Source organism: Podarcis filfolensis (assembly GCF_964270895.1).
Source record: "Podarcis filfolensis genome assembly, chromosome: 1".
Lineage (NCBI taxonomy): Eukaryota > Metazoa > Chordata > Lepidosauria > Squamata > Lacertidae > Podarcis > Podarcis filfolensis.
In genome coordinates this window covers 28469303-28495669 of record NC_139604.1, presented here as the reverse complement: position 1 = coordinate 28495669, position 26367 = coordinate 28469303, and the positions used below count along the sequence as shown (strand labels likewise).

The following is a 26367-nucleotide window of genomic DNA, read 5'->3' as shown; positions in this document are numbered from 1 at the left end:
AGCCATCTTCCTCCCCCCCATCCATTGCAATATTTGAAAGCTACACGGCTGCTCTCTGCCGAGTCAGGTGACTCGCATCACGGCATGGGCAGGCAGGATTGGCAAGTCCAACATTTGTAGGTATTCAGACTCCAGTTAAGCCGCACTCTTTAGTATCATGCAATTTTATAGCAAGAGGAAGAAGAAGAAATGCATGCAATTTGTTCAACCTGAAAAGCATTTGTTTTGCTAGGTGTAACTGGGAGACGAAGTATGTTGGGCAAGCAAAGGGATTAATTGCTTAATCCAAGGGTGGAGAATCTTTTCATCCTGCAGGTCACATTATCTCAAAGGAAACTTGCTGGAAGACAGAGGCCACTGGTGGGTGGGCATTTCTGCACAGCCCAGGAGAAGACCAAGGGCCCAAAAGGAAATCCTAGAGGGCTGCATTTCGCACCCGGGTCTGAGGTTCCCCACCCCTGTCTTAATCGAGCCAAGGGGTATTTTTATACCACTGTACTTACAATTAATGTCGTTGGGTGGTGTGCATGATTTCTGAGTTTATAATGAAAATAACTAGCTTTATTTTGCAAGCTAAAACGCGTGTGTGACCTTATAGCCTGCCATTAAGCTGTACAACGAATACAAACAGATAACACTTCAGCAACTTTTCGAAACTTTGTCACGCAAAACGAAATGGCGGGGGAAATTCGACTAGCAAAACGCTACTGCTGCAGGTTAAAAACACTCACCCTGCAGCTGCAAGCACAAAAATAAAATACCCTTCACCAGGTGCTATTTTCATCTGGAGGGAAGTCTGTTCAGAAATAATAGTTTCAGAAGAGGGGCAATTTTTTAAAAAAAGTTTTTTTAAAAAAGTGAAAGCGGAAAACTTCACCATAGTCCTGATATTGATCCGTCCTATGTCTGCCATTTTAATTATTTTTAATGATTCACACAATGCCAAACTACACATAACATATAGTTTGGCCCTTTAAACATATGTCCCAGTCTTGGGAATAATAAGCACTGGGGAAAATGGGTGGACTACTTTGCAGCTATGTAAACAGGACCTGAAAAGCATGCAAGGGGGTGGCACAGATTCTTCCACAGGCATTGCCCCCCAGAAGTGTTTTTCCTTCCCCTGTGTTTATTTACTACAGTGAAGCAACATGCATAAGTGTGTCGCTGATTGCTGTTGCCGGATATTGGTGTCTGTGCCACTTGTATGCAAAAAGGTTTGCTGCAAATTAAGAAATCACGACTTCCCTCAATTTAAGGGGATTTTTTTTCTGTAGGTATATGATAAGACCAAATCATTTAAAATCAATTTGTATGTGTTTGTCTTCTCCTACCATTCCTTTAATAGCTCCTTCCACCTCTTTCATTTAATTTCCATAGCATGGCAGGTTTCGAAAATCAGTTTTAATTAAAATAAGATATTGAGATCATTTGCAGATGCTCTGCTTAGTAGTTTTCCATTCCCACCCCACAAATGCTTACATTTCAAAGGAGCATGCAAGTTATGTAAATTGATGCAAATGTGGGGTTCGTGCGCAGTTGTTATTGTTTAAAACACTCTTATTAAGAGCATAATTAAATAGTCTTGTATTTTTGTTGCATCCCGAAATAATTCCACGTTGACCATACTTATTTCTTATTTTAGTTTCAATTTTATAATTAAAAAAGCACTTCCCTTTAGCATGGTCAGATGAAAATTGAGACCAGATGCCTGTATCTTTAATAATTGTGTAGAAGAGGGAATTTCAGCAGTGTGGCTTGCATGACAACCTTCTGAAATCCCCTCTTCTACCCAACTATGAAGGCGCCATTATGGATTTGCCCACCCTACCTCTTTTGTTATACATTATTACTGTATGAAACCATGATACAGCTACCAGCAAGTCAGGTGTGTACACGAATAACAGTATTGCCAAACCTCTTCGCATTTGTAAATCTTGTTTGGTATATTAAAGGCAGAAGGTATTCAGAACCAAAACCAATTTAGAATGTTTCTAGATTGTGCTTATTTCTTCTGTTAGCAGCGTACCTTTTGATGCATCTAAGATACCCCCCCAAATACCCAGAATATTAAGGTTTGTACAATATCTAAACTCTAATAAATTAACCATCCTTTAAATTGTGGCATATTTTCCATAGCATATTGTTTTGGAGGGAAATCTTGCTTTATCATATTTTTTTTTGTAAGGATGTTTATGGTTGACATTCTGTATTGCAAAGGTAGAAAGATGGGGCAGAAAAGTACTCTGCATGCTTAGTCAGAAGTATATCCTGCTGAATTCATCCTCCTGGGCTTCTTGCCCAGAAAATGGGCAAATGTACATAAAAGCAATGGGAACAACAATTACAACATCCATTCCTTCCAGTCTGATGTACCTTTAGTGAAACTGGATTTATTTCATTCTACAGCTCAACTCAACACTTGTGACCCTTTGGGCACCACCCACACAAAATAGTATATTTCCTTTCAAGAGGTGCTACTATGTGCCCTATTACACTCTTTTAATTTTTAATCAATTCAAGTTCAGTCAATCAGACCCTTCTACCTAAAATCTGGAAGATGTCCCTTTTAGATATTCCCTGTGTATATTCATAATGCACAACCTCAAAAGACAAGTGACATTGCAGTTCATCTCTGCCACATTGCTACATAAGGGCTGGCCGGGCTTTTTTAGGAGGAAAGGTAGCAAATAAATAAATAAAATAAGGGATGGTTTTATATATACCGTTATTTCTATATAGCCAAAGGTGCCACAATGCAGAGCAACTCAGAAATGAAAACTCTTAATGACTTGCCTATAATTTTTGGCTCTATTAGTATGTACTGGATGTATTTAACGCCTTATCACAAACTTTCCTTTTGAAGTACTGGAGATTCAAAATGGGCAGATTTAAAGAGAGTGCTTCCAACATAACCAGTGTGTACTGTATAAACCTCTGAATGTGCCTCTCTTACTTTTAACACCCACTCCCCCAATCCTGACCCCCGACAATCCCAGGCTTGCCTCATCATATGGGCAGACATCACTCTCTGGTTTTATGCGTAAATGATATCTTTGAATAAGGCAAACAAATCTCACGAACCTGGGATGCTTTCTCTTTCTGAGTTGCTTGGGTGCTGCGCAGTGTCCACTTCAGGCTCGGTTAACTAATAAGATTGTTATTATTATTACAGCCTGTTGCAAGAAACATGCCAATTTCTCACTGAGAAGAAACCTGAAAGGTTTAATTTACAATTCATGAAATGTAGACTTGTACCTCAACCAAGATGAATGTAAAGTGGCTGTTTGCGTTTCAGATAATGGTATCTTAGACTTTTGCCTGATCATTGTGTTTGCATGTGAAATGTCTAATATACTAATTTGATGAATGAACTACACATAATTTCAAGGATTGAAAAAAGACTGAGATTTGTACTTGTTTATTCTTTGGACTTAACGTTGCTCACAAGTTACTAAACAATTTTTTTCTTCCAAAAAAAAAACCCACAACCCAACCTAAAGATTTCTCTTTATTTTCTGAATAGACTCATCATGATTTTGGTTTGCTTTTTTTGCTTTTTGCTCTGCTAATTCTGCAGCATTAATGCTAAAAATACCCCCACCCCTGCAGTTTGGAATGATGCAAGCAAAATATTTTACAATTTCAAACTATTAAAAAATTAGGATGTTATGGTTCTATATACATCTATTGACTAAGCGTGAATTGCATAGATTACGTATGACAGGTGTTTCTGATTCAGTCTATCGGTGGTTTATAAGCACAGGAGCTCCATTTATGTATAGAAGCTCCACAGGTGCATCGAAATCAGAATTCATTGCAACATGATCTGCTTGTGCGTTCCATGTACAGCTGGACTAAGCCCATCGATTGGAATGAATGGGGCAGTCAGTGCATACAAAAAATCTATTTGTGCATCTGATGTATAAAATTATACACTGTACTTACATGCTACTGGATTTCTTGGGATTTAAGTATGCATAGCTGCCCTATGTAAGTACCTGAGCCTGAACATCTTTACCTGGAAGCCGTTCCCTTTGATTTTGGTTGAACTTCATTTCTGAGCATATACTTCATACCAATCTGTAAGCAGAATATAGTGCAATTTATGATTTGTGGCCATTTCTATAAAACAGAGCTTAGCCAAAGCCTTTTCTAGTCTCCACTTAGGATAGATGGCTGCATATCAAGGGATACTGTTGCAGTGAATTTCCTGCAACTGTTTTTCTCTATTTTGTGGCAAAGAGTTATGATTTATATACATTTGCACTTCGTAAATGATATTGTACATCAGTTGTTCCTAAGTACAAAATATATCCTTTGAAGCTGCACTCAAGAGTGTGCTGGACTTTCCCAACATTGATCCCTCACCCCCGGCTTGATAAAAGGCCACAATATGCATTTTGCTACAAGGTGGCTAAGATCATACTATCAGGAAACTGCTTAGTGTTCAGTATTAGTAAGATTATTATTGATAAATGATTAATCCCAGGTTTTATTGGTCTGAGATAAACAGGTATGTTGGAAGTACTGTACTGAGATAGCCTATTCCAATTTTGGATGGTGTGGTTACTATTTTTATATTATCAGAAACTTCCTTTTGTCGTTGAACAAGAGTGCAATGCTTGCAGTCCCCTTATACTATACTTGTGTGAATATTATGTTGTTTTATATGGTTCTATACAGCTAGTGTACATGGGGATAGCATTCGTTCCCCATTGACCTTTATTTTGTTTATTGATATTAAAGTGCATTGAAAATTGAATGTGTGTTTCCTCTGGAAGTGTAAAACTAACAACAACAGTTTTTGTTTCCTATAAAAACAAGGGACTCAGATGAACAAAAAGATTATCTTGAATCTAATTCCGTTGCCCCTCTCCCTGCAAGTACCATTACACAGCCTTTTTATAAAAACAAAACAGAGAGCAGATTATAAATTATATTCTGATGCAACCAATAGAACCTGTTCATACCTCCTAAAAATCAATTTTTAAAACCCATGAAATGCCAAATAGTCTTCTGAAACAAAGTAATTTTATTGATCCAGAAGTTAGTGAAACCACCAGAAAATAGACTAGAAAGGGCTGATTGGTAGAAACAGCTTGAGGATAATCTGAGGCTTTTTAAAAAAATAGTAAATTCAGAATGGTAACCAATTCTTTCTGCTGCTTAAATAAAATTCAAACTGGAACACCTCAAAACTGGTAAAGTACTTTCTTCATCAAACTAATATTTTAGCTGGTTAAGAGTTCGTGAAAAAGCTTGATTCCGATGAATAATGCCGACAGCTTTTTTTTTTGGAGTATTATGTAAAAAATGATCTTTTTATAATAGTACATTGACACCAGTATGCGTTATTCACCATCTGCTTACATCATTCCCCACATAAAGATAGTTACTTACCAATGCAGCCATTTACTGATGTTATACACTACCATGGTAATAACATTGTAGAATGCTACAGAATGCGATTATCAGCTCTACTTTTATTCACTATGGTACTCATATTTGTCTACTGCTGCCAATGCAGCAGCCTGCTAGCTTTCCTAAATCACATCAGGAAACCAGTTGGAAGTTTAGATGACGTCACTTTTCATGATTGGCACAATCTCTTTCCCTCCAAAAATAGCATTTTTGAAAAATTGTGTTTTAAATGCTATCGTAAAAATACACACAATTATCTAAGTACCAAAGAGGACACATATGTGTACCATGCAAGAATAAAAAGTAGTTTAAAAAATGCACACTCAGCTGTGCAAGTGCATTGGCAAAAGAGAATGCGAAATAATGGCTCCCGCTCTGGAATTAATACGCTGCTTTCCTTTCTGAAACCTCAGAAACTTAGAAGTACTTATACACTGATAATTTGTCTTTTCATGTCAACAGGAAGTAAAGGGTTAAACATAGTTTGCATCATATGCGTACTGTACCTGCATCTGACATGAAAATGCTTCCTTCAGTTTTTGCCGCAACTTGGGGAAAATTCTGCAATTCACGGTGCTCTCTCTCTCTCTGTCTCTATCTTACCAATTAGTGTTACTTCAGAACTGTCAGTTCAGTATGTGGCTTAGTTTCTTAGCAAATTGGTTCAAAATGGTGGTTCCTTCTATGAATATACCGAAACCCTTCCATCATGGGGGAAAAAACCCCCCGCTTGATGTGGTTAATAATACTTATGGCCTCACATACAGGAAAGCAAACTGGCCTCCACAGTTCTGCTCTTCATTTGAGAGCTCTTAATTACACAGAGAGCATTTTGGAATGCATTAAGTGCAACCCAGTCCTATAAGAAATAGAATGGTAATTAACAGTTTCACATGGGGCTTTTATTTGCAGAAACTAAATGCATCTAGTTCATCTGAAGGTAGCACAGTTGACGTTGGAGTCCCTCAAGTTGGAGAGCAACCTGAAGCCGAACCAGAAGAATCTCTTGAACCAGAAGCCTGTTTTACAGAAGGTGAGGAATATAAAAAATTGAAACTACTTTGTTTTGGGCAGCATTTTGTTTTTGCTTATCTGTATTCCTGCCCTGTTATGCTAGCAATGATGTAAGTTGTGTTGTGCACAGCTTCAGATCCAGCGTTTGCTTCCAAGGTAAACACTGTTGGTCTGTTACCCAGAGTTGCTTCTCGTGACCCAGCAACCCTATGAATATTTGACAAATTCTAACATCCAGCTTATAAAAAATGTTCCCAAAAAAAATTAAATCCAAGTTAATATATATTTATGCTTTATGTGTTTTTGTTTTTTGATTTCACACTTACAGAGTCCTGTGGAGGCAAAATTTTTGTGGGAAGAATTAATCCTCTGATTAATTAATTAATTAACCCTACTTCTAAACTGCACACTGTTAGCTTATTCTTAATGAGGAAGAGTTGTGTGTGTTTCATTCAAATGTAATCAGGCTTATTATACAGAGCACAAACAGGAACACAAATTGCTTTATACATCACAAGAAACGAAATGCTGCAGTTTGTAGTGTTAGTCAGTCATGCCTTCTTTCAGGATGCACAGTTGCATTTCTCAATCTCAAATTGTCAGCCGGTATTCTGTAGCCACTTGAGTATGCTCTGTCCTCCTCATTGGGCTGTCCTTTTTCTTAAAAGAAATTGTACCTCTGCAGACTGTAGGGTTCTGCAAACTTTAGGTTTCTCCCTACCCTGGTGATGCCTCACTCTTGCGAGTGAATGGTGCCATTTTGTTTCTATAAGAGCCCACACTCAAAAATTGTATTGTGTTGGGACACAGTGTACATATTGTATTAGTATACAGTGAAATAAGTAGATCTGTTCCAAATGGGATCCACTTGGAGATTTCACGGCATGTAAAATAGATTAAGCTGGTCTATCTTCCTTCCCCCTCCCCCCTCCCCGAACAACTGAGCCGACTTGAGTGAGTTTTAATTTTAATGGACAAACTATTTTAGGACTGTATTTTAGTATAGAATATATTCTACTCAAGACTGACCATAGAAAATGTTGTTAATTAACTGTAGCTTCGGAATAACTTACTATGCTACTCTCATTTGTCACATCCTCCTGCCGCATTTTGCCAGGCTGTGTTCGGAAGTTCAAGTGCTGCCAAGTCAGCGTAGAAGACGGGAAAGGAAAACTATGGTGGAATCTTCGGAAGACCTGCTACAAAATAGTAGAACATAATTGGTTTGAGACTTTTATTGTCTTCATGATTCTTCTCAGCAGTGGTGCTCTGGTAATTTTGAAAACCGTTCTTTACCACAGAACCTTAAGGAGCAAACCATAGAGTTGTGTCAGGGGAGGGTGACCAAAGATGGAATAACCACCTTTTCCAGTGCTCTCCTGAGTTCACACACTGACAAGGCAGAAGGGAGGAAAGATTCATGTTCAGGAGCCTGAGTTAGTTTTCACTACTGGTGCCAACCATAGAGGACCCTTTCCGAGCCCTAGTACCCACAAAAAAATAATAATTGGGTGCTTGGCACCCACACTACGGTCTCCAACGCAACCTCCGAGGCAACGTTGGAGGTCTCGTAAGGCCTCGTACGTGGCCTCCAAGACCCTGCCAGACCTCAGAAGCAACAGCCAAGGCCCTGCCTGTAACAACATTATGTCGCAGGTGCCATTGGGCACCCATAAGGCCCAAGTTGGTGCCCCTGGTTTTCACCTGATCTCCTTGGTTTATTTCGTTTCCATTGTTTCCAATGTTTATACCTTCTTTCCAATGCCTGGGCTATTTATGGATAGCTTTACACCATCACTATCAATGAGTCAGGGCTACACTGTCCACTGACAGAAGGAGTTGAATTAGCGTAGCACATAGAACAAGAAAGGCAAAGTGGGCCAAGTAACATGAAGATACAGGAAGAAGGAGTGGGGAAAACCCAGCCAGATGGACAGAGTATAATTTTTTTATTATTATTATTATTATTATTATTATTATTATTATTATTTCTGCTAGAATCTGTTGACATGAATTGAAACAAGTCTTGACATCATACCAGGCAGGTGTATCTGGGAACACAAGAGTTCCAACAGACATTTTCTGTTCCACTTCATTCCTCAGTAGTACTTATCTGGAACATTATGTGTAGATATGGATGCTGCACTTGAAGAGGAATGTAGGCAAAACAAGGTGTTCAGAGGAGGGCAGTGAATATTGTCAAGGGTATGGAAAACAAGTACTGTGAGAAAAAGCTGAAAGAACTGGGTATGTTTATTTTAAAGAGGAAACATAGTAGTACTTCCTTTAAATTCACCTTAGTGAAGACCTCACTTGGAAAAACAGTATAACTCAGGTGATTAGGAAGGCCCAACAGAGACTCAGGGTCCTGCGAAAGAACAATGTTAAACAACAATTGATGACCTCCTTCTACCGGTCCACAATAGAAAGTGTCCTCTCATATTGTATCACATTGTGGTACGTTGGCTTGAAAGCCACAGACAGAAAGTCTTTACAGAGGGCGGTGAACACAGCACATGATATCATGGGCTGTCCCCTGAGTCCACTAAATGACATCGTAAGGGATCGATGCCTTAGGAGAGCAAGAAAAATTCTCAGGGACAATTCACACCCTGGCCAGCACCTCTTTAATCTTCTGCCCTCGGGCAGGAGATTAGAAGTATAATCAGTCATACCAACAGGCTAAAAAACAGTTTCTATCTGTGGGCTGTTAGGCTGCTGAATGGAAAATAATATAGTGCAACTGACTTTCAGGGTTAGTGTGTTGTGCGACAAGAACACAGAGTGCAATGAGACTGAGTGTTGGGGGGGGGGAGGCTCGGTTAATTTCACTGTACACAGGTTGTACATTGACAGTAAAGGTATTATTATTACTTCACCCAAATTCCTGAGAGAAACTTCTTGATGGTAAGAAGTTTAACAATGGAGATGGGACAGCCATCAGTTTGGAATGTTCCAGCTCTAGATTTTGTGCACTGTACAGGTGTTGCGCTAGAGATCCCACAAGGTCTGCTCCAACAATGTGACCCTTAACTGCTGAATAATAATAATTCTGCAGAATGGAGGAAAGGAAGACAGGGAGCTGCTTTGGAAGGTTAAACGATGTACATCTAGCCCAATATTTTCTACTGTGGCTTGTAGCAGCTCTCCAGGGTCTCAAAAAGACCCATTACTTGCTACCTAAACATTGTAACTTGGTCCTCCTGTGTGCAAAGCATGTTTTCGTTCCTTCCCCCGTGAATGTCAAACAACAGAGAGGAAGAGGGGACTGAATTTTCAAATACTAGAAAGGGAAACAAAAATAATTCAAAGATTAATGTCAAACTAAAATCCATCCAATATGTGTGTGTGTGTGTGTGTGTGTATTCGTCTACAGGCTTTTGAAGACATATATATTGAACAGCGCAAGACTATCAAGACCATGCTGGAGTATGCTGACAAGGTCTTCACGTACATCTTCATTCTGGAAATGCTTCTGAAGTGGGTGGCCTATGGCTTTCAAATGTATTTCACCAATGCCTGGTGCTGGCTGGATTTCCTCATTGTTGATGTACGTATTCTTTTTCTATGAGCTGAATACGCAATCTACCTTTATGAAAATGAGTTATGGTGAATTAACTACAGTTACTGTGCCATGGATTCTTTTCTATTTTGTATGAATTGTGGAGTAAAGTGAACACATTTGCAAGAATCACGAGTAACTTTAATCCAGAATTGCATAATAGGATGGTATAATGTGAACAAAAGCAGTGTGGCCACTACTTGCAGAAACCAGGGATGTAATTACTTCCAGAAAATAGCCATTTGGGCCTTAGTAGTGTGGTTATCTGGCTGGGGTAATTATTTTCGTGCTGCGGCATTGACGAAACCACTCCGAACTAGTACAAGCTGAATTTACCAGTTAAACAGAAGAAATTGCTATATGAATTTAATAAAAAAATGTGTCCTCCCCCATGTTATTAAGAAAAACTTCAGAGATAATGAAATCTATATCTACCTGTAATGGCATGGTCCAAAGCTAGATCCAGATCCATCCACTAGCATTCTGTGCGCACGCACCTTTTGGGGCTATATTTTGGAATCCATGGTAAAGTTGTGGATGGTGTCCATAGCAAAACTCTGGATTGTAGTCAACATGGATCTATACAACAGGGACACCTACACACTTAGTCTTCCATAGATTGAGAACCCTGATGCTATGGGTGCCCTGATCCGATGGAAGCCTATATGCATAGATGTCTACGTATGAAAACTCTCCTTTTGCTCAACATGTGGAAGTTGCAGGTGGGGCTGGGGAAGCTGCACAATGTTTGGGACAGGGCCAGCAGCAGGGCTCTGCATCGACTTCAACACACGGAGCCCTGTTGAGTGATTGATGCAAGAAAGGGGCTTTGGTTAGAAAACACTGCAGTAAATCCCTTGCAACAAGCTGATGGCAGCAATTTGCATAAACTGCCATGCAGCCTGACATAACATCCCAGATCAAAAGACAGGCACTTCTACTTCGTCTTACACCTGAACGCAAACAACTGCATGCATAATTCAGGGTTTGAAAATTATGCCCTGGAACAAGTGGCAGGCATTTTAAGCATGGTCTTGCACCTCCCCTTAGAAACGGCATTAGCGTTGCTCAGTCGAAAATCGAATTATGTAGAAGCACTTCCCCTCAATCCAGAAGAAGCTGTTCACTTTGTAGAGACAGTGTGCGTGCCTTTACCCTTCCTGCACACAAGACACCGTTAAAATGCCAAAATATGTGTTACGAAAAAGGAGCAATGCTGCTGAGTGCTCCAGATGGCTGGAAAGCCAAACAGGAAGCTGATGTTATTGGATTGTACCGTGGGAACAAGGGACAGTCTATTATGTGCTCTGAGCACCGGATGTTAGCTCAGAGTGTCACATGACCCTGTACTGGAAGTACATGGGTGGAGTTTTTCTCTCTCTGCAGCTGGGTATCAGAGAGTGCAGACATGTTGTTCTCTGCACTGAGGAAAGACAGAAATAAAGGCATGTAAATACATTTCTGTCTGTCTCTTTCCCCTCCCTGGGGATGGCAGGGAGTGAGGGAGGAGGAGTGGCTGTGTTCTTCTTTCACGTTTGAAGAAGAATCGCCGATTGGAGACCTCCCTTGATCCTGCCGGGAGTCGCAGACAGGAGGTCACAAGGATTCAAGCCGGGCACCTGGAGGGTGGCCAAATTCCTCTGACTGACAAGGCTTGAATCAACAATATGTTCCAATGCATATGTTCCTCCAACAGTGGCGTAGCGTGGGTTGTCAGCACCCGGGGCAAGGCAAGTAATTTGCGCCCCCTAACCCTGAGTGAGCCAGGTAGGGGCAGAGAGCTGCGAGTGCGAGTGCGCCCCCCCAGATGTTGCACCCGGTGCGGCCGGCCCCCTCTGCACCCCCCACACTACTTCACTGTCCTCCAACATTTCTCCAATGAAAATAGGGATGTCCCGTAATGATAATTTTACTATTTATACCCCACACATTTTACTGGGTTGCCCCAGCCACTCTGGGCAGCTTCCAACATATAAAAACATAATAAAACATTAAACATTTTTTTTAAAATCCCTATACAGGATCGGCTTCAGATGGCTCGGGGGTTGGATAGCTCCATATCCTCCAACAATTCTCCAATGAAAATCCGGACATCCTAAGGGAAAGTGGGACATTCTGGGTGGGATTAAGTCAGAAACCAGGATGGCTTCTCTAAATCAAGGACGTCCCTGGAAAATAGGGACACTTGGTGGGTCTGCCATTGCATAGTGGCAGATAACCTGTTTAAATTCACTAGCTGGGCCAAGGCAAAATTCTTTTTCAAACTCTTCTATAATGAGAATAACTAAAGCATTTACCTTTGTGTCCATTTTATCATGAGGTGCCCTTTGAGCCATTTGTTCTGCTACAGTGAATGACTGAAATGATCTCTGCAAAGTTATAGAAAAAGTATGCGCTGATTCTTATATATGTTATATAGCTTAAAGATTAATTTCTTTTTTCTTCATGTGCAGGTCTCTTTAGTTAGCTTAACAGCTAATGCCTTGGGCTACTCTGAACTTGGCGCCATTAAATCACTGAGGACTTTAAGGGCTTTGAGACCCCTAAGAGCTTTATCACGATTTGAAGGAATGAGGGTAAGAAAACATGGAAAGAGCTTAACGTAACGTACAAAACCATCATGATCATCTTCTGGATGGCATATTAAGAATATGAGAAGCAAAGTTTTCGGTAGAAATCCAGGATTTTACAAAGTGGCCCAGGGCAGCAAGCAGCCTTCTCTCTCAGCCTCCTGAGAAGAATAGTTTATTTTTAAAAAAGCTAAAGTTCAGTTCCTCTCTTGTATTATTTTACTTTCCATATTTTTAAATTAACTATGAATTGTCAACTTCTTGATTATATTTTAAAAGCTTGGTTTTAAGCATCTGGTATTCTTACCTTGATGCATCTAAATGTATGTGCACATGCATATGATTTGCAGGCATATGCATTAAGAATACATATTACATAACACATAATAATACATATGTATTAATAATACATATTGGGAGGAGCTCAGTGTAGCGCTAAGAAGTTTGTTCCATCAAATCTTGACAGTCATGGGATCAGCTGATAGCTCCTCTTATGAATCAATATCTATTAGAAATCAGAAGGTGGAAACAGAATGGTGGTAATCAGTGAGGCTTCCAAAGACCTGGAATCAGGTTGTGGTATCCAAATTTACAGATAACACCCAATGATTGAGAATGACAAAATCCCAAGACTGCCAACAGGAAGAAGAAATCCTCCATAGCTTTCTTGTATTTAAACTGAATGTTTACATTCCTATTCTGAAACCTTTAACATATTGATAATGTACATGAGAAGGTTTTTTTAACATCCAAAAGAAAATAACTGCACTAGCAGTTTAATAATAATAATAATTCTGTTTAATAATAATAATAATAATAATAATAATAATTTAGTATTTATACCCCACCCATCTGGCTGGGTTTCCCCAGCCACTTTGCCACTCTGGGTGGCTCCCAACAGAATATTAAAAACAGAATAATAATAATAATAATAATAATAATAATAATAATAATAATAATAGAAATATCTGATATATGTGTGCTATTCTACATTGGGTACAGCCCCCTAAATTTAAAGTAATTGGCATGCCTTTTGCCACCTCGAGTGCCACCTATACCTGGGGCCCTATACTCCACATGTCTTGCTGGCAGATGATAGCATATCTCTGGCACCATATTTTGAGCTTGTCAAAGGATTCATACCGCAAGGGAGTGGTGTTGCTGCAGGACTCAGAAAGGGGGGAATGTAGGTCAGCTTTTGAAATGCAGCAGTAATGGAGGGAATAATGTGACTGATCATGCAGCTAAAGGAGAGGCATATTTCCCACAGACTCTGCGCTGCCTGTGCCTTGAAGCCAGCTGTCCACTACACCGTGTAATAATACATTTATTTGTCTGTCTGTGTACGTATGGATTTATTTATTTATCACCGTTTTTAAAAAGAAGATGGGTAACGCTATTTTTAAGAGAGGATGGAAATGGAATAAAAGTGTGCTAAACAATACAGTGCTATATTAAATGCTGGCTGTTGGGTGCTTACCAAAATTAAAAATGAAGCAGAATTTATCGTTTGCCAACAGCAGCCACATGGGTCACTCACACTGAGCCGTTCTTTCGCCTTCCAATTCTACAATTCTGATTTGCACTATTGGCATTGGTGCAGATGCTAACCAAGTGGCTTAAATGACCAGCGTGGCTGCAGCCTGCATATGTTACGAGCTCCAGCCACACAGAAGTGTTTTCCTTGCTGACTCTGTTACCAGGGTAACATATTAACCAGGCTGCGAAACTATACTTCATATACTTCTGCTGCTTGTCTATGGCACAATGACTATCCTTCTCAGCTGCCTGCAGAGATTTCTATGAAGCACATGGCAAAAGTGATCTGTTCTGATATGAAATGCCAAAGCGAGGGGATACTTCATTTTCAGAAGTGTTAAATCTCAAACTTCCTTGAAAGACACTTCTTCTGACCTATGACCTCAACTGTGTGTTGGAGTATGGTGCTCTAGGTGGCTTAGACCAGGGTTTGCTAACCTTCTGAGGCTAATTTGAACTTTTAAGAAATCATTGTGAGCGTTGCTCTCAAAATGTCTGCTGTAGGGGTATGGCATTACACAAAATGCCCCATCTGAAAGCAAAAAAAGAGGCATCACTCTGTCAAAATTAGATGTGCAAAACTCTCTTCCCTCACCAAATTGCAAACGTTGGCTTTCATGAGATGTTTTGCTGCTTTTATTTTTCTACATGGTGTACTCTTTATGTGTTTGGAAAATACAAACTGTGTATCGCTCCTATGTTTGGTAACGTTGATTATCTGTAGTTGGCATTTCTCTCCGAACGTTCTGTTTCTTAGTTCCAATGGCCGGACTGGTTTCCCTACCCCCATTGTATTACACTTCCTTGCTTTCTTTGGTTTTTATCATACTTACATTTCTTCCATGAGTTATGAAGGGCACATGTATAATGAAGGTTTCAGAAGTTTTTAAAATTTATTTCAGAAATCCTCACCCAACATTGATAAAGCATCTCCTTTTTTTTGCAGTTACACAGTCAAACTTACTTTCTACGGTGTCATTTGTTTTATAGGTGGTAGTGAATGCCCTCTTGGGAGCAATCCCATCGATCATGAATGTGCTTCTCGTATGTCTTATATTCTGGTTAATCTTCAGCATTATGGGAGTCAATCTCTTTGCTGGCAAGTTCTACCACTGCATTAATACCACAACAGGGGACATGTTTAGCATCGATGAAGTTGACAACCAAACACAGTGTGAAGAGCTCATAGAAAGAAATGAAACCGCCCGGTGGAAAAATGTGAAAGTCAACTTTGATAACGTGGGCCTTGGTTACCTCTCTTTGCTTCAAGTAGTAAGTGGTTGTTATTCCTAGAATTCTTAAAGTTAACTTCTTCTTTAAAGAAAAAAGAAAAAAAAGTTTAGCTGTGCTTTCTTTTATGCTGTCTTATTTTTACTGGAAAAATACCACTAAGCTAAAATTACTCAGAAGTGATTCCCCCCCCCCAAATACTTTTCTTTTTCCCATTCTCCCACTTCACAACAGAAGGCCACTTTGCCAAGTTGGTTCCAAACATTCTCCGCCATTTTTTTCATTCAAGCTTTAGGAGAAAGACCCTTGTTCTGTGGCAGAGCACCTGTTTTGTATGCAGAAGGTCACTAGTTCAGTCCCTGGCATCTTCATGTCAGACTGGGAATGTGTTATGTACTGAAGTTCTCACCCTGGGCCAGCAGGGGGATACTGTAGATAGTTATGCAAATAAGGGATCGAAAGTGACGTTCAGTGATTGGATAGTTTTAGAAAGTTGTTACAGTAGCGTTGTACTGGAGCTCTATATAAGCAGACTGACTGAACCCTTCAGTTCTGTTCTGGCCTGTGAATAAACAAGAGCTGTTTGAAGAATCGCTGTGTCGTCGGATATGTTCACCCACAACTTAACTGAATGTCTCCAGTTTGAAACCCCATAGAGCAGCTCTTAGCTGCCACAGACAATGCTGAGCTAAGTGGACCAATGATATAAGGCAGCTTCCTATGTCTTTTATGTTTTTGGCAGCAGACACCATTTTCCGACCACAGTGCCGTGGAATGACACTAAGTCTGGGGCACAATGAAGGGTGGAAAATGGTGGCCATGCGTCTGACGCAATTGCTTCTACTGCTACAATCGCTGCTACCACTTTGACCAAACAACAGCAATGAGACCTTAGGAGGGAAAGAAAGAACTATCACCAAGAACTTCCCCTCCTAAGAAAATTTGGTAAAATTATGTCTTCCCAATGCATCTGCACAGAAACAGACTTGAGAATTTCAAGACGCTATCTGAACACAGCTTAGCGTTAAATTGAAGTGGGAAATCTGCCTACAGTGAACCAGCAGACTGTCTGATCTCAAAATGCATATATTTGCAACATTGTTGAGAAATCGGAACATTATGTCCAGGCAGTATTGAACTTTGATCTGAAATAGACACATAGGAGCACACAGTCCAGTGCAAATCTTAACCAAATCTTCAATAAAGCTATGATTATTTGTAAAATATGTACACAGATGCATTCGTTCATTAATGCATGTCAATGGCATTATCTATTTATGTTTTAAAACGTTTTTAAAAGAAATTCTCCAGGGTGGGGTATTTCTGGCCCTCCAGATGTTGCTGGACTACAACTCTACCATATCTGACCATTGGCAAAGCTGGCTGGGCCTGATGGGAGTTGGAGTCCAACAACATCTGGAAGGCCCTAGTCCTAACATAGTCCTAACATACAGTTTGTAAAGTATTTTAAATCTTATTCATTCAGCTAGAAATTAATAGGATGTTGTCCCAGACCACCTTGAACGGATTTATCCAGCCCTAATACATACATGGTATGCTTTTGTTCCTTGGTTGCCAAATTGTTTATGAAGTGCAGGCATTAAAAAAGGTGTTCTATTTTCAGGCCACCTTCAAAGGTTGGATGGATATTATGTATGCAGCTGTGGATTCACGAAATGTAAGTGCACTACCATGGCACGAGCACACTTGTGCACTCAGATTTCACACAACTATTATTTCAATTCTAATTTCTCAGGGTTGCTTCCCCTACCCATCGCCACTGCCTTTTATTTTGAAATTTGCTGTCTGCAGGCCCCAAAGGGCTGTTACTTCTCCACAATTGTTTTGTCTCTTAGTCTTCACTGGTTGTCTTGCCTATTCTCCCTGCCTCAGTCTCCACTGCTACTTTCCGCTCTCTGATCAGTCTGTCTTCTGTTCGATCCTTAACTATACATGAGTCTGAAAGGTTCTCATTAAGAGTTAGGAGGTAGATAGATATTCAAACACATTGTCATTGCTGAACAGTTACGGGCAGAAAAATCACTGCAAGACATCATTCCAAAAATAGGAATTTTATAACAACAAATCCTGGGTAACAGTATAGATTGATATCAGGGGTGCCAATGGGGTGCCATCCAGATGTTTTAGACTACGACTCCCATCATCCCTAGCCATTGGACATGCTGGCTGGGGCTGATGGGAGTTGGATTCCACAACATCTGGAGGGTCCAACATTGGATACTCCTACTTTAGATTATTATTATTTTAAAAAAAGTCACCCTGCAATAATTTTCCATGTATTTCTTAGTGTAATTGGCATTTGTTGTTATCTCATGCTCCTTCCTTATTTATTTTTCTCCACTGTCTCTCCCCTTTTGTGGATCTGCCATCTTTTCTAGTATTCCTTTACTACATTATTCTGTAGACCTTGATTGCCTTTAACCAATATTTATGTATTCATTTATTACATTTATATCCTTCCTGTCTGCCCTGGAGCTCAATGCAGCTCCCATTTGCTTTCCCATTTGATCCTCACAATGGCCCTGTGAGGTAGAGTTAGAAAAAGAGCCAGTGACTGCCCAAGGTCTCTCTCACACACAAAGTTTCATGGCTGAGGTGGGATGTGAAGCTGGGCATCTCCAGTCCTAGACCAGCACTCTAATCACGACTCTATACAGAGTTAGCAAAAGCCATATGAGTCTAGATTGAAATCCAGATAGGTAATGGAACTAAGGTGGAGGAGCAGAGAGAGAAAATGTTGAATTATAACTCAGAGCAAAAAGATAGGTGAATGGTTCAATGTTGTGTACCAATATATTTCGGTTTAGAGTTTTCCATTTGTAGCTGTGAAGTCAAAATAAATTCTGGGGAAGCGCAGGTCTGTGGCAATTTTAAATAATTATACTGAATAATAGCTAATTATATTAAATGTTGGCTTAATGTATGTTTCCTTAAAATGTCTTTGTAGGTGGAGAAGCAACCTCATTATGAGGATAACCTGTATATGTATCTTTACTTTGTCATCTTTATCATCTTTGGATCTTTCTTCACTTTGAACTTATTTATTGGTGTCATCATAGACAATTTTAATCAACAAAAAAAGAAGATAAGTATTCTGTTGCTGTGTTCTGAACGCACTGTCAAGGGTTCAGTGATAATGATTCAGTCTCTGTTGTGCTGTGTTTGCCGTCAAGATTTGCAACTGTGTTGTTTTTTTAAGGAGATTTTTTGTAAGGTTAGGTCCCCCCCCCAAAAAAGTGCAGAATGTTCATTTCCAACAAATCCTAAATCTATCTCCATAATCAAAGTGACGTCACTCACTTTGGTTGAACCATATTAGTGAATGGTAATAGTTTGAGGGGCATGCGGAAGGCAGAGGGGGAAAATATATCTGAGGTACACATTTCTTATGAACATCTTCTGAAGACACAGGAAAGCCTTAAGGAAAATAGAGATTTAGGAGGGACTTTGTGACTATGTGTACTTTATCTGCTGATTTTATCATTTTTCCAACCTCTAAAGGCAAGGCTTTCAATGAAAATCCCCAGGCAAAGCAGCTCCTATGCTTTTGACAGCCATACAATGTGCAGAAAACAATGGGAGGGATTGTAGAGCATGAGAACTAACTTCACACCTTGCTAATGTCACCCAATGAGCCAGTTTTTGCACACTGAAATATACTCGGAGTCGAGAGTGAATTTCATGCTCTTTATTCAGCTCATAGTGGTGAGGAGGAATGGAAGTTCCCCCAGAATGTCTGCTTTATATACATTATTTACACAAATAAATAATGTAGGCAACCTGATTGGCCTACAGGAGAATCCCGGAATTAGCCAATCACGGGCCCCACGTGATTGGCTAATTCCGGGATTCTCCTGTAGGCCAATCAGGTTGCGGATTCACTTCCACCTGGAGCTGGATTGGGTGGCTCCTGTGGACCAATCAGACTTCTGCATTCTGAATCCTATTATTCTAGGACCAATCAGACTTCTGCATTCTGAATCCTATTGTTCTAGGACCAATCAGACTGCTGCATTTTGGATCCTATTCAACTCAGTACCTAACACACATAGAGAAGCAGCAGAAACCAGTAAAAGTAGACAAACCCATTAAAGACACCAGAGCCTGGTTAGAAAATAAATTGGCAACCCTTGTTTTGAACCTCATTACACTTAATAAATTAGGGTGCAATCTTAATCCCTTGCCGTCAGCAGTAAGACTTCACAGAGCAGTGCAACCAGGGCTGCATCCACATTCTCAGATCAACCAGAGCAGAAGTGGGGTGGGGAAGTGGGGGATTCCCTTCCCGGCCTCCACTCCCAGCACTGTTCCTTCAGTGATGAAAGCAGACTCACGCAAAGGGAATGGCATGCTAACATCCTTTCTCTGATCAAAAGAAAGGGGCCGGGATGGCCAGTTTTTGGAAGGGGGTTGCTACTATGTGAGCACATAAGAGTTCCCATAATAGTAAAGGAAAGGGGGACTAGACTAGGGAATATGTATTTAACTAAGTCTTACTCAGTGTAGACCTAATGAAATTATTGGACCTCAGCAATCAGGTCGGTTGACTTCAGTTGGTGTTGTTGGGTATGACTTACTTCAGTTCAACCCATAAACCTCTGAAAGCAAGGTCTGTGCCTTGTGCCTTGTGAACAGTTAGCCGCACTTTCTCCTATGCCGAGACCCAATGAAAGACGTTGGTTGTTAAGTAAGAATAGATGCAAAATAAAAATAAAAATTGTTTGCTTGCTTAAAAAAAAAAAGAGGTATCCGGTTGTAACCAGGTTTGCTTTCATCCCTTTACTTTGGCGGTCAAGACATCTTTATGACAGAAGAGCAGAAGAAATATTACAATGCAATGAAAAAACTGGGGTCCAAGAAACCACAGAAACCAATACCAAGGCCAGCAGTAAGCCTCATTAAGTTTCCAACCATTATTTACTTATATATCTATCTATATATTAAATAACAATGTCCCCACCTTCTCACTATATAGAAGGATCTGGCAACTTCTGTTTCAGTGTATCTGAAGAAGTGTGCATGCACACGAAAGCTCATACCAAGAACTAACTTAGTTGGTCTTTAAGGTGCTACTGGAAGGAAAAATTTTTTTTTGTTTTGAGTAATAATAATAATAATTATTATTATTTATTATTTGTACCCCGCCCATCTGGCTGGGCTTCCCCAGCCACTCTTGGCGGCTTCCACAAAGACCAAAAATACGCTAATATGTCATACATTAAAAACTTCCCTGAACAGGGCTGCCTTAAGATGTCTTCTGAATGTCAGGTAGTTGTTTATCTCTTTGACATCTGATGGGAGGGCGTTAAGTGGGAATGCAGTTGGAACACAGATTTACACTCAGTCAAAATTATATCCAATGCAAGATTAAGAACATATTTCTTAGGCACTGCCCTGAGTGGGCACTAGAAAGGTGGGGAATAAATATTGTATCTAAATAACTAAGAACATAAGAGGATCCCTGCTGGATTAGATCAAAGGCCCATCTAGTCTACCTTTCTGCTCTCATAATAGATGCCCATGGGAAGCCTGTAGGCAGCACATATGCACAGCTATATGCTTCCTATGCCATTTAGGTAAGGATTTAGAGCTCACACAGGGCGGCCATTGATACACTTCCTTCACATGCCAGTGTTGTCCTGTCCAGGAGGGATAATACTGGCATGGGAAAAACTCATGCCCTTTTGTACTGTAGGGTCTTGTTGCATTACGGCAGAGTTGTGAGTGTAAGCCACTCAGCAGCTCCCACTGTACTGAGGAATGGCCCTTAGTGCATCTAGATTTGGTTTTACCTTAAACAGTTTGCCGTAGAATGAATTACAAATGTTCCGTACAAGGTATCTACTGGTAAACTATGTAAATCATGAGATATTTGAATAAGACATTGTTTTCTTCATCTACAGAACAAATTTCAAGGCATGGTCTTTGATTTTGTAACAAAACAAGCCTTTGACATCAGCATCATGATTCTTATCTGCCTTAACATGGTCACCATGATGGTAGAAACAGATGACCAAACTGATGCAATGGAAACTAATCTATACCGAATTAATCTGATCTTCATAGTCCTTTTCACCGGAGAATGTGTCTTGAAACTGATTTCACTCCGCTATTATTATTTCACCATTGGCTGGAACATTTTTGATTTTGTGGTTGTCATTTTATCCATTGTAGGTAAGAAAAATTACAGTTCAATAGAACACTAAAATGGTGGTTAATGAAAATTTTGGAAAGTTAATGGGAAATATGAAAAAAAAACCTTTTCAATATCTTAATTAATCTCTAATTGTAATTTTCTGAATACTGTAGAGATCGTTTTCCATTTTAAATGGTGGGTTGCAATTTTTATCATGCTACTAAGGTTAGATGATGCATTCCCTTTTTAAGTAACCTATTTATAATTTTTTGTTTTTAGGTATGTTCCTAGCAGAGATTATTGAAAAATACTTTGTATCACCCACCTTGTTCCGAGTGATCCGACTTGCCAGGATAGGTCGCATCCTGCGTCTCATCAAGGGTGCTAAAGGGATCCGCACTCTGCTTTTTGCCTTGATGATGTCTCTCCCTGCCTTGTTCAACATCGGTCTTCTCCTTTTCCTGGTCATGTTCATCTACGCTATATTTGGAATGTCCAACTTTGCCTATGTGAAGAGAGAAGTGGGAATCGATGACATGTTCAACTTTGAAACTTTTGGCAACAGCATGATCTGCCTTTTCCAAATCACCACCTCTGCTGGCTGGGATGGGTTGCTAGCTCCCATTCTCAACAGTGGGCCACCAGACTGTGACCCTAACAAAGACCACCCAGGAAGTTCAGTGAAAGGAGACTGTGGCAATCCTTCTGTTGGGATTTTTTTCTTCGTTAGCTACATTATTATATCATTTTTAGTTGTAGTAAACATGTATATTGCCGTGATTTTGGAGAACTTCAGTGTTGCTACAGAAGAGAGTGCTGAGCCTTTGAGCGAGGACGACTTTGAGATGTTCTATGAAGTTTGGGAAAAGTTTGATCCAGATGCAACTCAGTTCATAGAGTTTAGTAAACTCTCCGATTTTGCAGCTTCACTGGATCCTCCCCTTTTAATACCAAAACCGAACAAAGTTCAGCTTATTGCAATGGATCTGCCCATGGTAAGTGGTGACAGAATTCACTGCCTTGACATCTTGTTTGCTTTCACAAAACGTGTTTTGGGTGAAAGTGATGAAATGGATGCCCTTCGTGTTCAAATGGAAGATCGGTTCATGGCAGCCAATCCTTCAAAAGCTTCTTATGAACCAATTACAACCACATTAAAACGAAAGCAAGAGGACGTATCTGCTGTCATCATTCAGCGAGCCTTCAGGCGCTACCTCTTAAAGATAAAAGTTAAAAAAGTGTCCTGCCTATTTAATAAGGATCGAATCAAAGCTGGAGATGACGCTCTTATCAAAGAAGATATGATCATTGATAAGCTGAATGAGAATTCTACCCCCGAAAAAAATGATATGACCCCTTCCACCACCTCTCCACCTTCCTATGATAGCGTTACAAAGCCTGATAAAGACAAATATGAAAAAGACAAATCAGAAAAGGAAGATAAAGGTAAAGATATCAGGGACAGTAAAAAATGAGCAAAGCGAAGGATTCCCTTTGTGACAAATTGTTTACAGCTTGAGAAAATAGAGTATTATTTCAAAAGGACTCCAAGTGGAGGTTTATGCCAAACAGACTGTTTTTGCACACACACACAAAAACACACACACAAATATATCTATAAATATATATACAAATGTTATATATATACTTAAGGTCAGTGCCTATTAACAAGACAGTGACCCCCTTGTCAATCCCCATGCTGCTGTGTAAAACAGGATGGCAACTTTGACAGGAGGCTACTGTTTTTATTACCAGCTGACACTGCTGAAGAGGAAAGAAAAATGGCTACCCAGACTGTAGGGACCAGTACAAGAGGTGCAAACCTAGAATTTATGTGTGTTTAACATAAAACACTCAAGTACAATAACTGTATCCACTGTTTGCATTCCAACTGCCACCTTTTGCCATATTTTTACAAAAAAAATCAGTGTTGGTGAGGTTGTCATTTTTTTAATTCACAGGTTGTTTACTATTATATGTGACTATTTTTGTAAATGGGTTTTATGTTCAGGGGTGGGTGGGTTCAGGGTCAGGGGGACCATGAGGACCAGCTGTTCTGTCTGATTCTCTTGTACAGACAGAAGAAGTGATTTGCATGAAGGCATGCTGCACTTATAGACCATGCATGGAAACAAGTAAGACTTCTTTGCACAAGGGTTTTAAATACTTCCATGTTTCAGGATGGCTCCAGATTCTGAGGTGCTTAATAAAAGTATACATCTTTACGTCTCATCCTGACAATTCTTAAATGTGCCTGTAAGTCTCATAAACTCAACAGTTACTCGACAGAGGTATTTTTGTCCCCTCTATGTACCGTTCCGTTGTCAAGTTGACACGCACGTAACTAAATTTGTAGTTGGATGGGGAAACCGGGTGGGGTTTTTGTTTAAGTGTTCTTTAGGAAACAAAAATGTGTTCATCTGGAGCACTCAACTGGCCAAAAGAGGGGGGAGAAGAACCTGACATTTATAAGTTTGTTTTTGCTTTCTCCTGCAGTATTGTTTAGCCATCTTCTGCTCTCAGCAAGGTTGACACTGTATGTGTCAATGAGATAATGCTGTCTATGTAAATAGTTCTTTTAACCCCGTGGTGCATGTTTGAGCAAAGGAATAATGACCTGTGCACAATATTTATTGCATCAAATATGTACCACAATAACTGTAGTTCGCAAGCCTTGAACAGGAAAATATGATGTATTCTGTACCATTATAAGTAGTTTGGAGGCTATCACTGATGCATGTTGTTTATCTTGCCTTCGCTGCTGTATTTTTCTTGGATTTGTTCAGAAATCTAATATGGGAAGCCATATGTCAGTGGTAAAAGTGAAACAAATTGTTTAACCAGATATCATTCCTCATTTCATCAAGCAATAGTTTTCAGCTATCCGGTAAAAAAGAAAAGAAAAGAAAAGAAAAACTTCTTGTTCTGCCCTTACTTTATTCTTCTCTTGAATTTTAAGTGAGTATTGTACAGTGTGTAGCCAGCTGTACACATCATGTTGCAAACTGCTTAAATCTGTTCAAATACATGGTTAGGATTTTCTAAGAAAAAATATAAATAGTGTACAGATGTCATTCAATTTTATTTTTCAGCATTTTGTACATAAATGGCAAAACAAAACTGATCTTCAGGTCGATGTCACAGGCAATTCTTACTTTCTGTCCATAGCACTTTTTAATTGAAGAACTTCACAAAGTAGAAAAATAATGAAAGGCGAGAATGGGGGTAATGTTAGGTTTCTGGGTTACTTCTTTTTTTTTTTAATTAGTACTGTATTTTTGCACACATCTTAATGTGAATTTTCAGATGGAGTCCAAAATGCACTTGCTTCCAAATAGCTATAACTTGTAATTGAAATGTGGTGGGAAAGATTTGTTTGAATTCCTAGCACTGCCTGCATAAGCAGTTAGTCTTATTATCCATAAAATCCTTGATCTTTCCCAGTGTTTGTTTACATAGACTATTCTTATTCTTGTTGATTCATGCTGCACTAGAAGTCTTCTAAATATTATATGCGGTTCTACAATTATAATTTCTCCCCCTCCACAAGAACCAAGTAGCGAACTTGTATATCTGATCACACCAGGACATTTTCTTTTCCCGTATTCCATTCACAGGCAAAAATTAAATGTTAATTCCTCCTTTTACTGAAACTGTTGACTTTGTGTGTTGGTGAACTGCATGCAGGAAAATGCTATTACCATAAAGAACGGTAAGCCACATTACAGTTGAGCCAAAAGAATAAAGACTTCATTTTTTTTATTGTACTTGATGGTTCTGTCTTTGTTTTTTGTTTTCTTTTACTACAATATATTTTCAGATGGCTGGAATTCTCACCTTAAAGAGATGTTCACAAATATAATAAAAATAAGAGGATTTTGATGTTTCAGTCTTAAACACAGGTACCGGAGTACATCACATTTGGCATGAGAATGTCACTGAAAATGGACTCCTTATGCTGATACACATCTGAGCCATAAAGCGTAGAATAGATGGACTCTTCCACTATAGTCCATCACTATATGACTCTCTGAATCTGTGCCCTTTGTGACAGATCATGTTCATTTTCATTATGAATGGCTAAACAGACTTTCACTTCACATTTCTTACCTCTTACAGGTTTGCATCAGGCATGCAGGTACTGTATGTTTGATGACGTGCAGCTTTATAAGTGAGCTGATTCCATGGGAATATTGTGCCTGAGATGGTATGAAAGTTCTGTCCATGGCATTTATTTACTTAAAAGGCTTTACCCCATTCTTTAGCTAGAAAGACTCACAAAACATCTTACATATGATGAGTAACAGAGAATGGAGCCCTTCCCCATATGTTTACAATCAAGAAAACATCACACAAAAGGGCAAAAAAATGAGGGAAGAGGAAAACTTGCAAAGTCAGGACCTGGTTCTTACTATGCAAAATTCTTACAACGTGCATCTTAAATAGAATTAGTTTGGGATGCGCCAAATGGAGCTTGTATTTCAGCAGAACTAATGGAGTGGGTCTTGTTTCCCCATCTTTTCCTCTCCTGCAGCAAGATGGAATAGTGGCTATTACATGTTATTTAGCCCATGGAACCCCAGTTCTGAAGGAAATGTTGACTTATTGTAGTCATCAAAATGAAATCATGCATGTGCAAAGGTGCCTTTAGATCACAGGTTGCCAATGTTTTTTGTCCTGTCAGCACATTTGCAAACTGGAGCAGCACTCATGGAACCACACACACACACACACACACACACACACACACACACACAAAATATCACACATGCACCCACCCATCCAATAGTTAGGCTTGAATTGGGGGGGGGGGACACCAGTTGGCTACAACAGAGTGGTTTCAAGCTTAAATTTTAACTGCAGACAGAGGG

The 26367-nt window shown here is 39.6% G+C and overlaps 1 protein-coding gene across 1 annotated transcript in view; it reads left to right on the top strand.

Moving 5' to 3' along the window:
* The window catches only part of SCN2A (sodium voltage-gated channel alpha subunit 2), a 96420-nt gene extending 71157 nt beyond the window's left edge, over window positions 1-25263 (top strand). Inside the window, 10 exon segments of the mRNA XM_083577617.1 lie at window positions 6337-6457; window positions 7556-7710; window positions 9815-9988; window positions 12454-12576; window positions 15100-15381; window positions 16964-17017; window positions 18308-18449; window positions 20124-20248; window positions 21264-21534; window positions 21776-25263. Coding sequence (XP_083433743.1) covers window positions 6337-6457; window positions 7556-7710; window positions 9815-9988; window positions 12454-12576; window positions 15100-15381; window positions 16964-17017; window positions 18308-18449; window positions 20124-20248; window positions 21264-21534; window positions 21776-22971 — 2643 coding nt within the window. The 3' untranslated portion in view covers window positions 22972-25263.
* Window positions 25264-26367: the final 1104 nt, after the last annotated feature.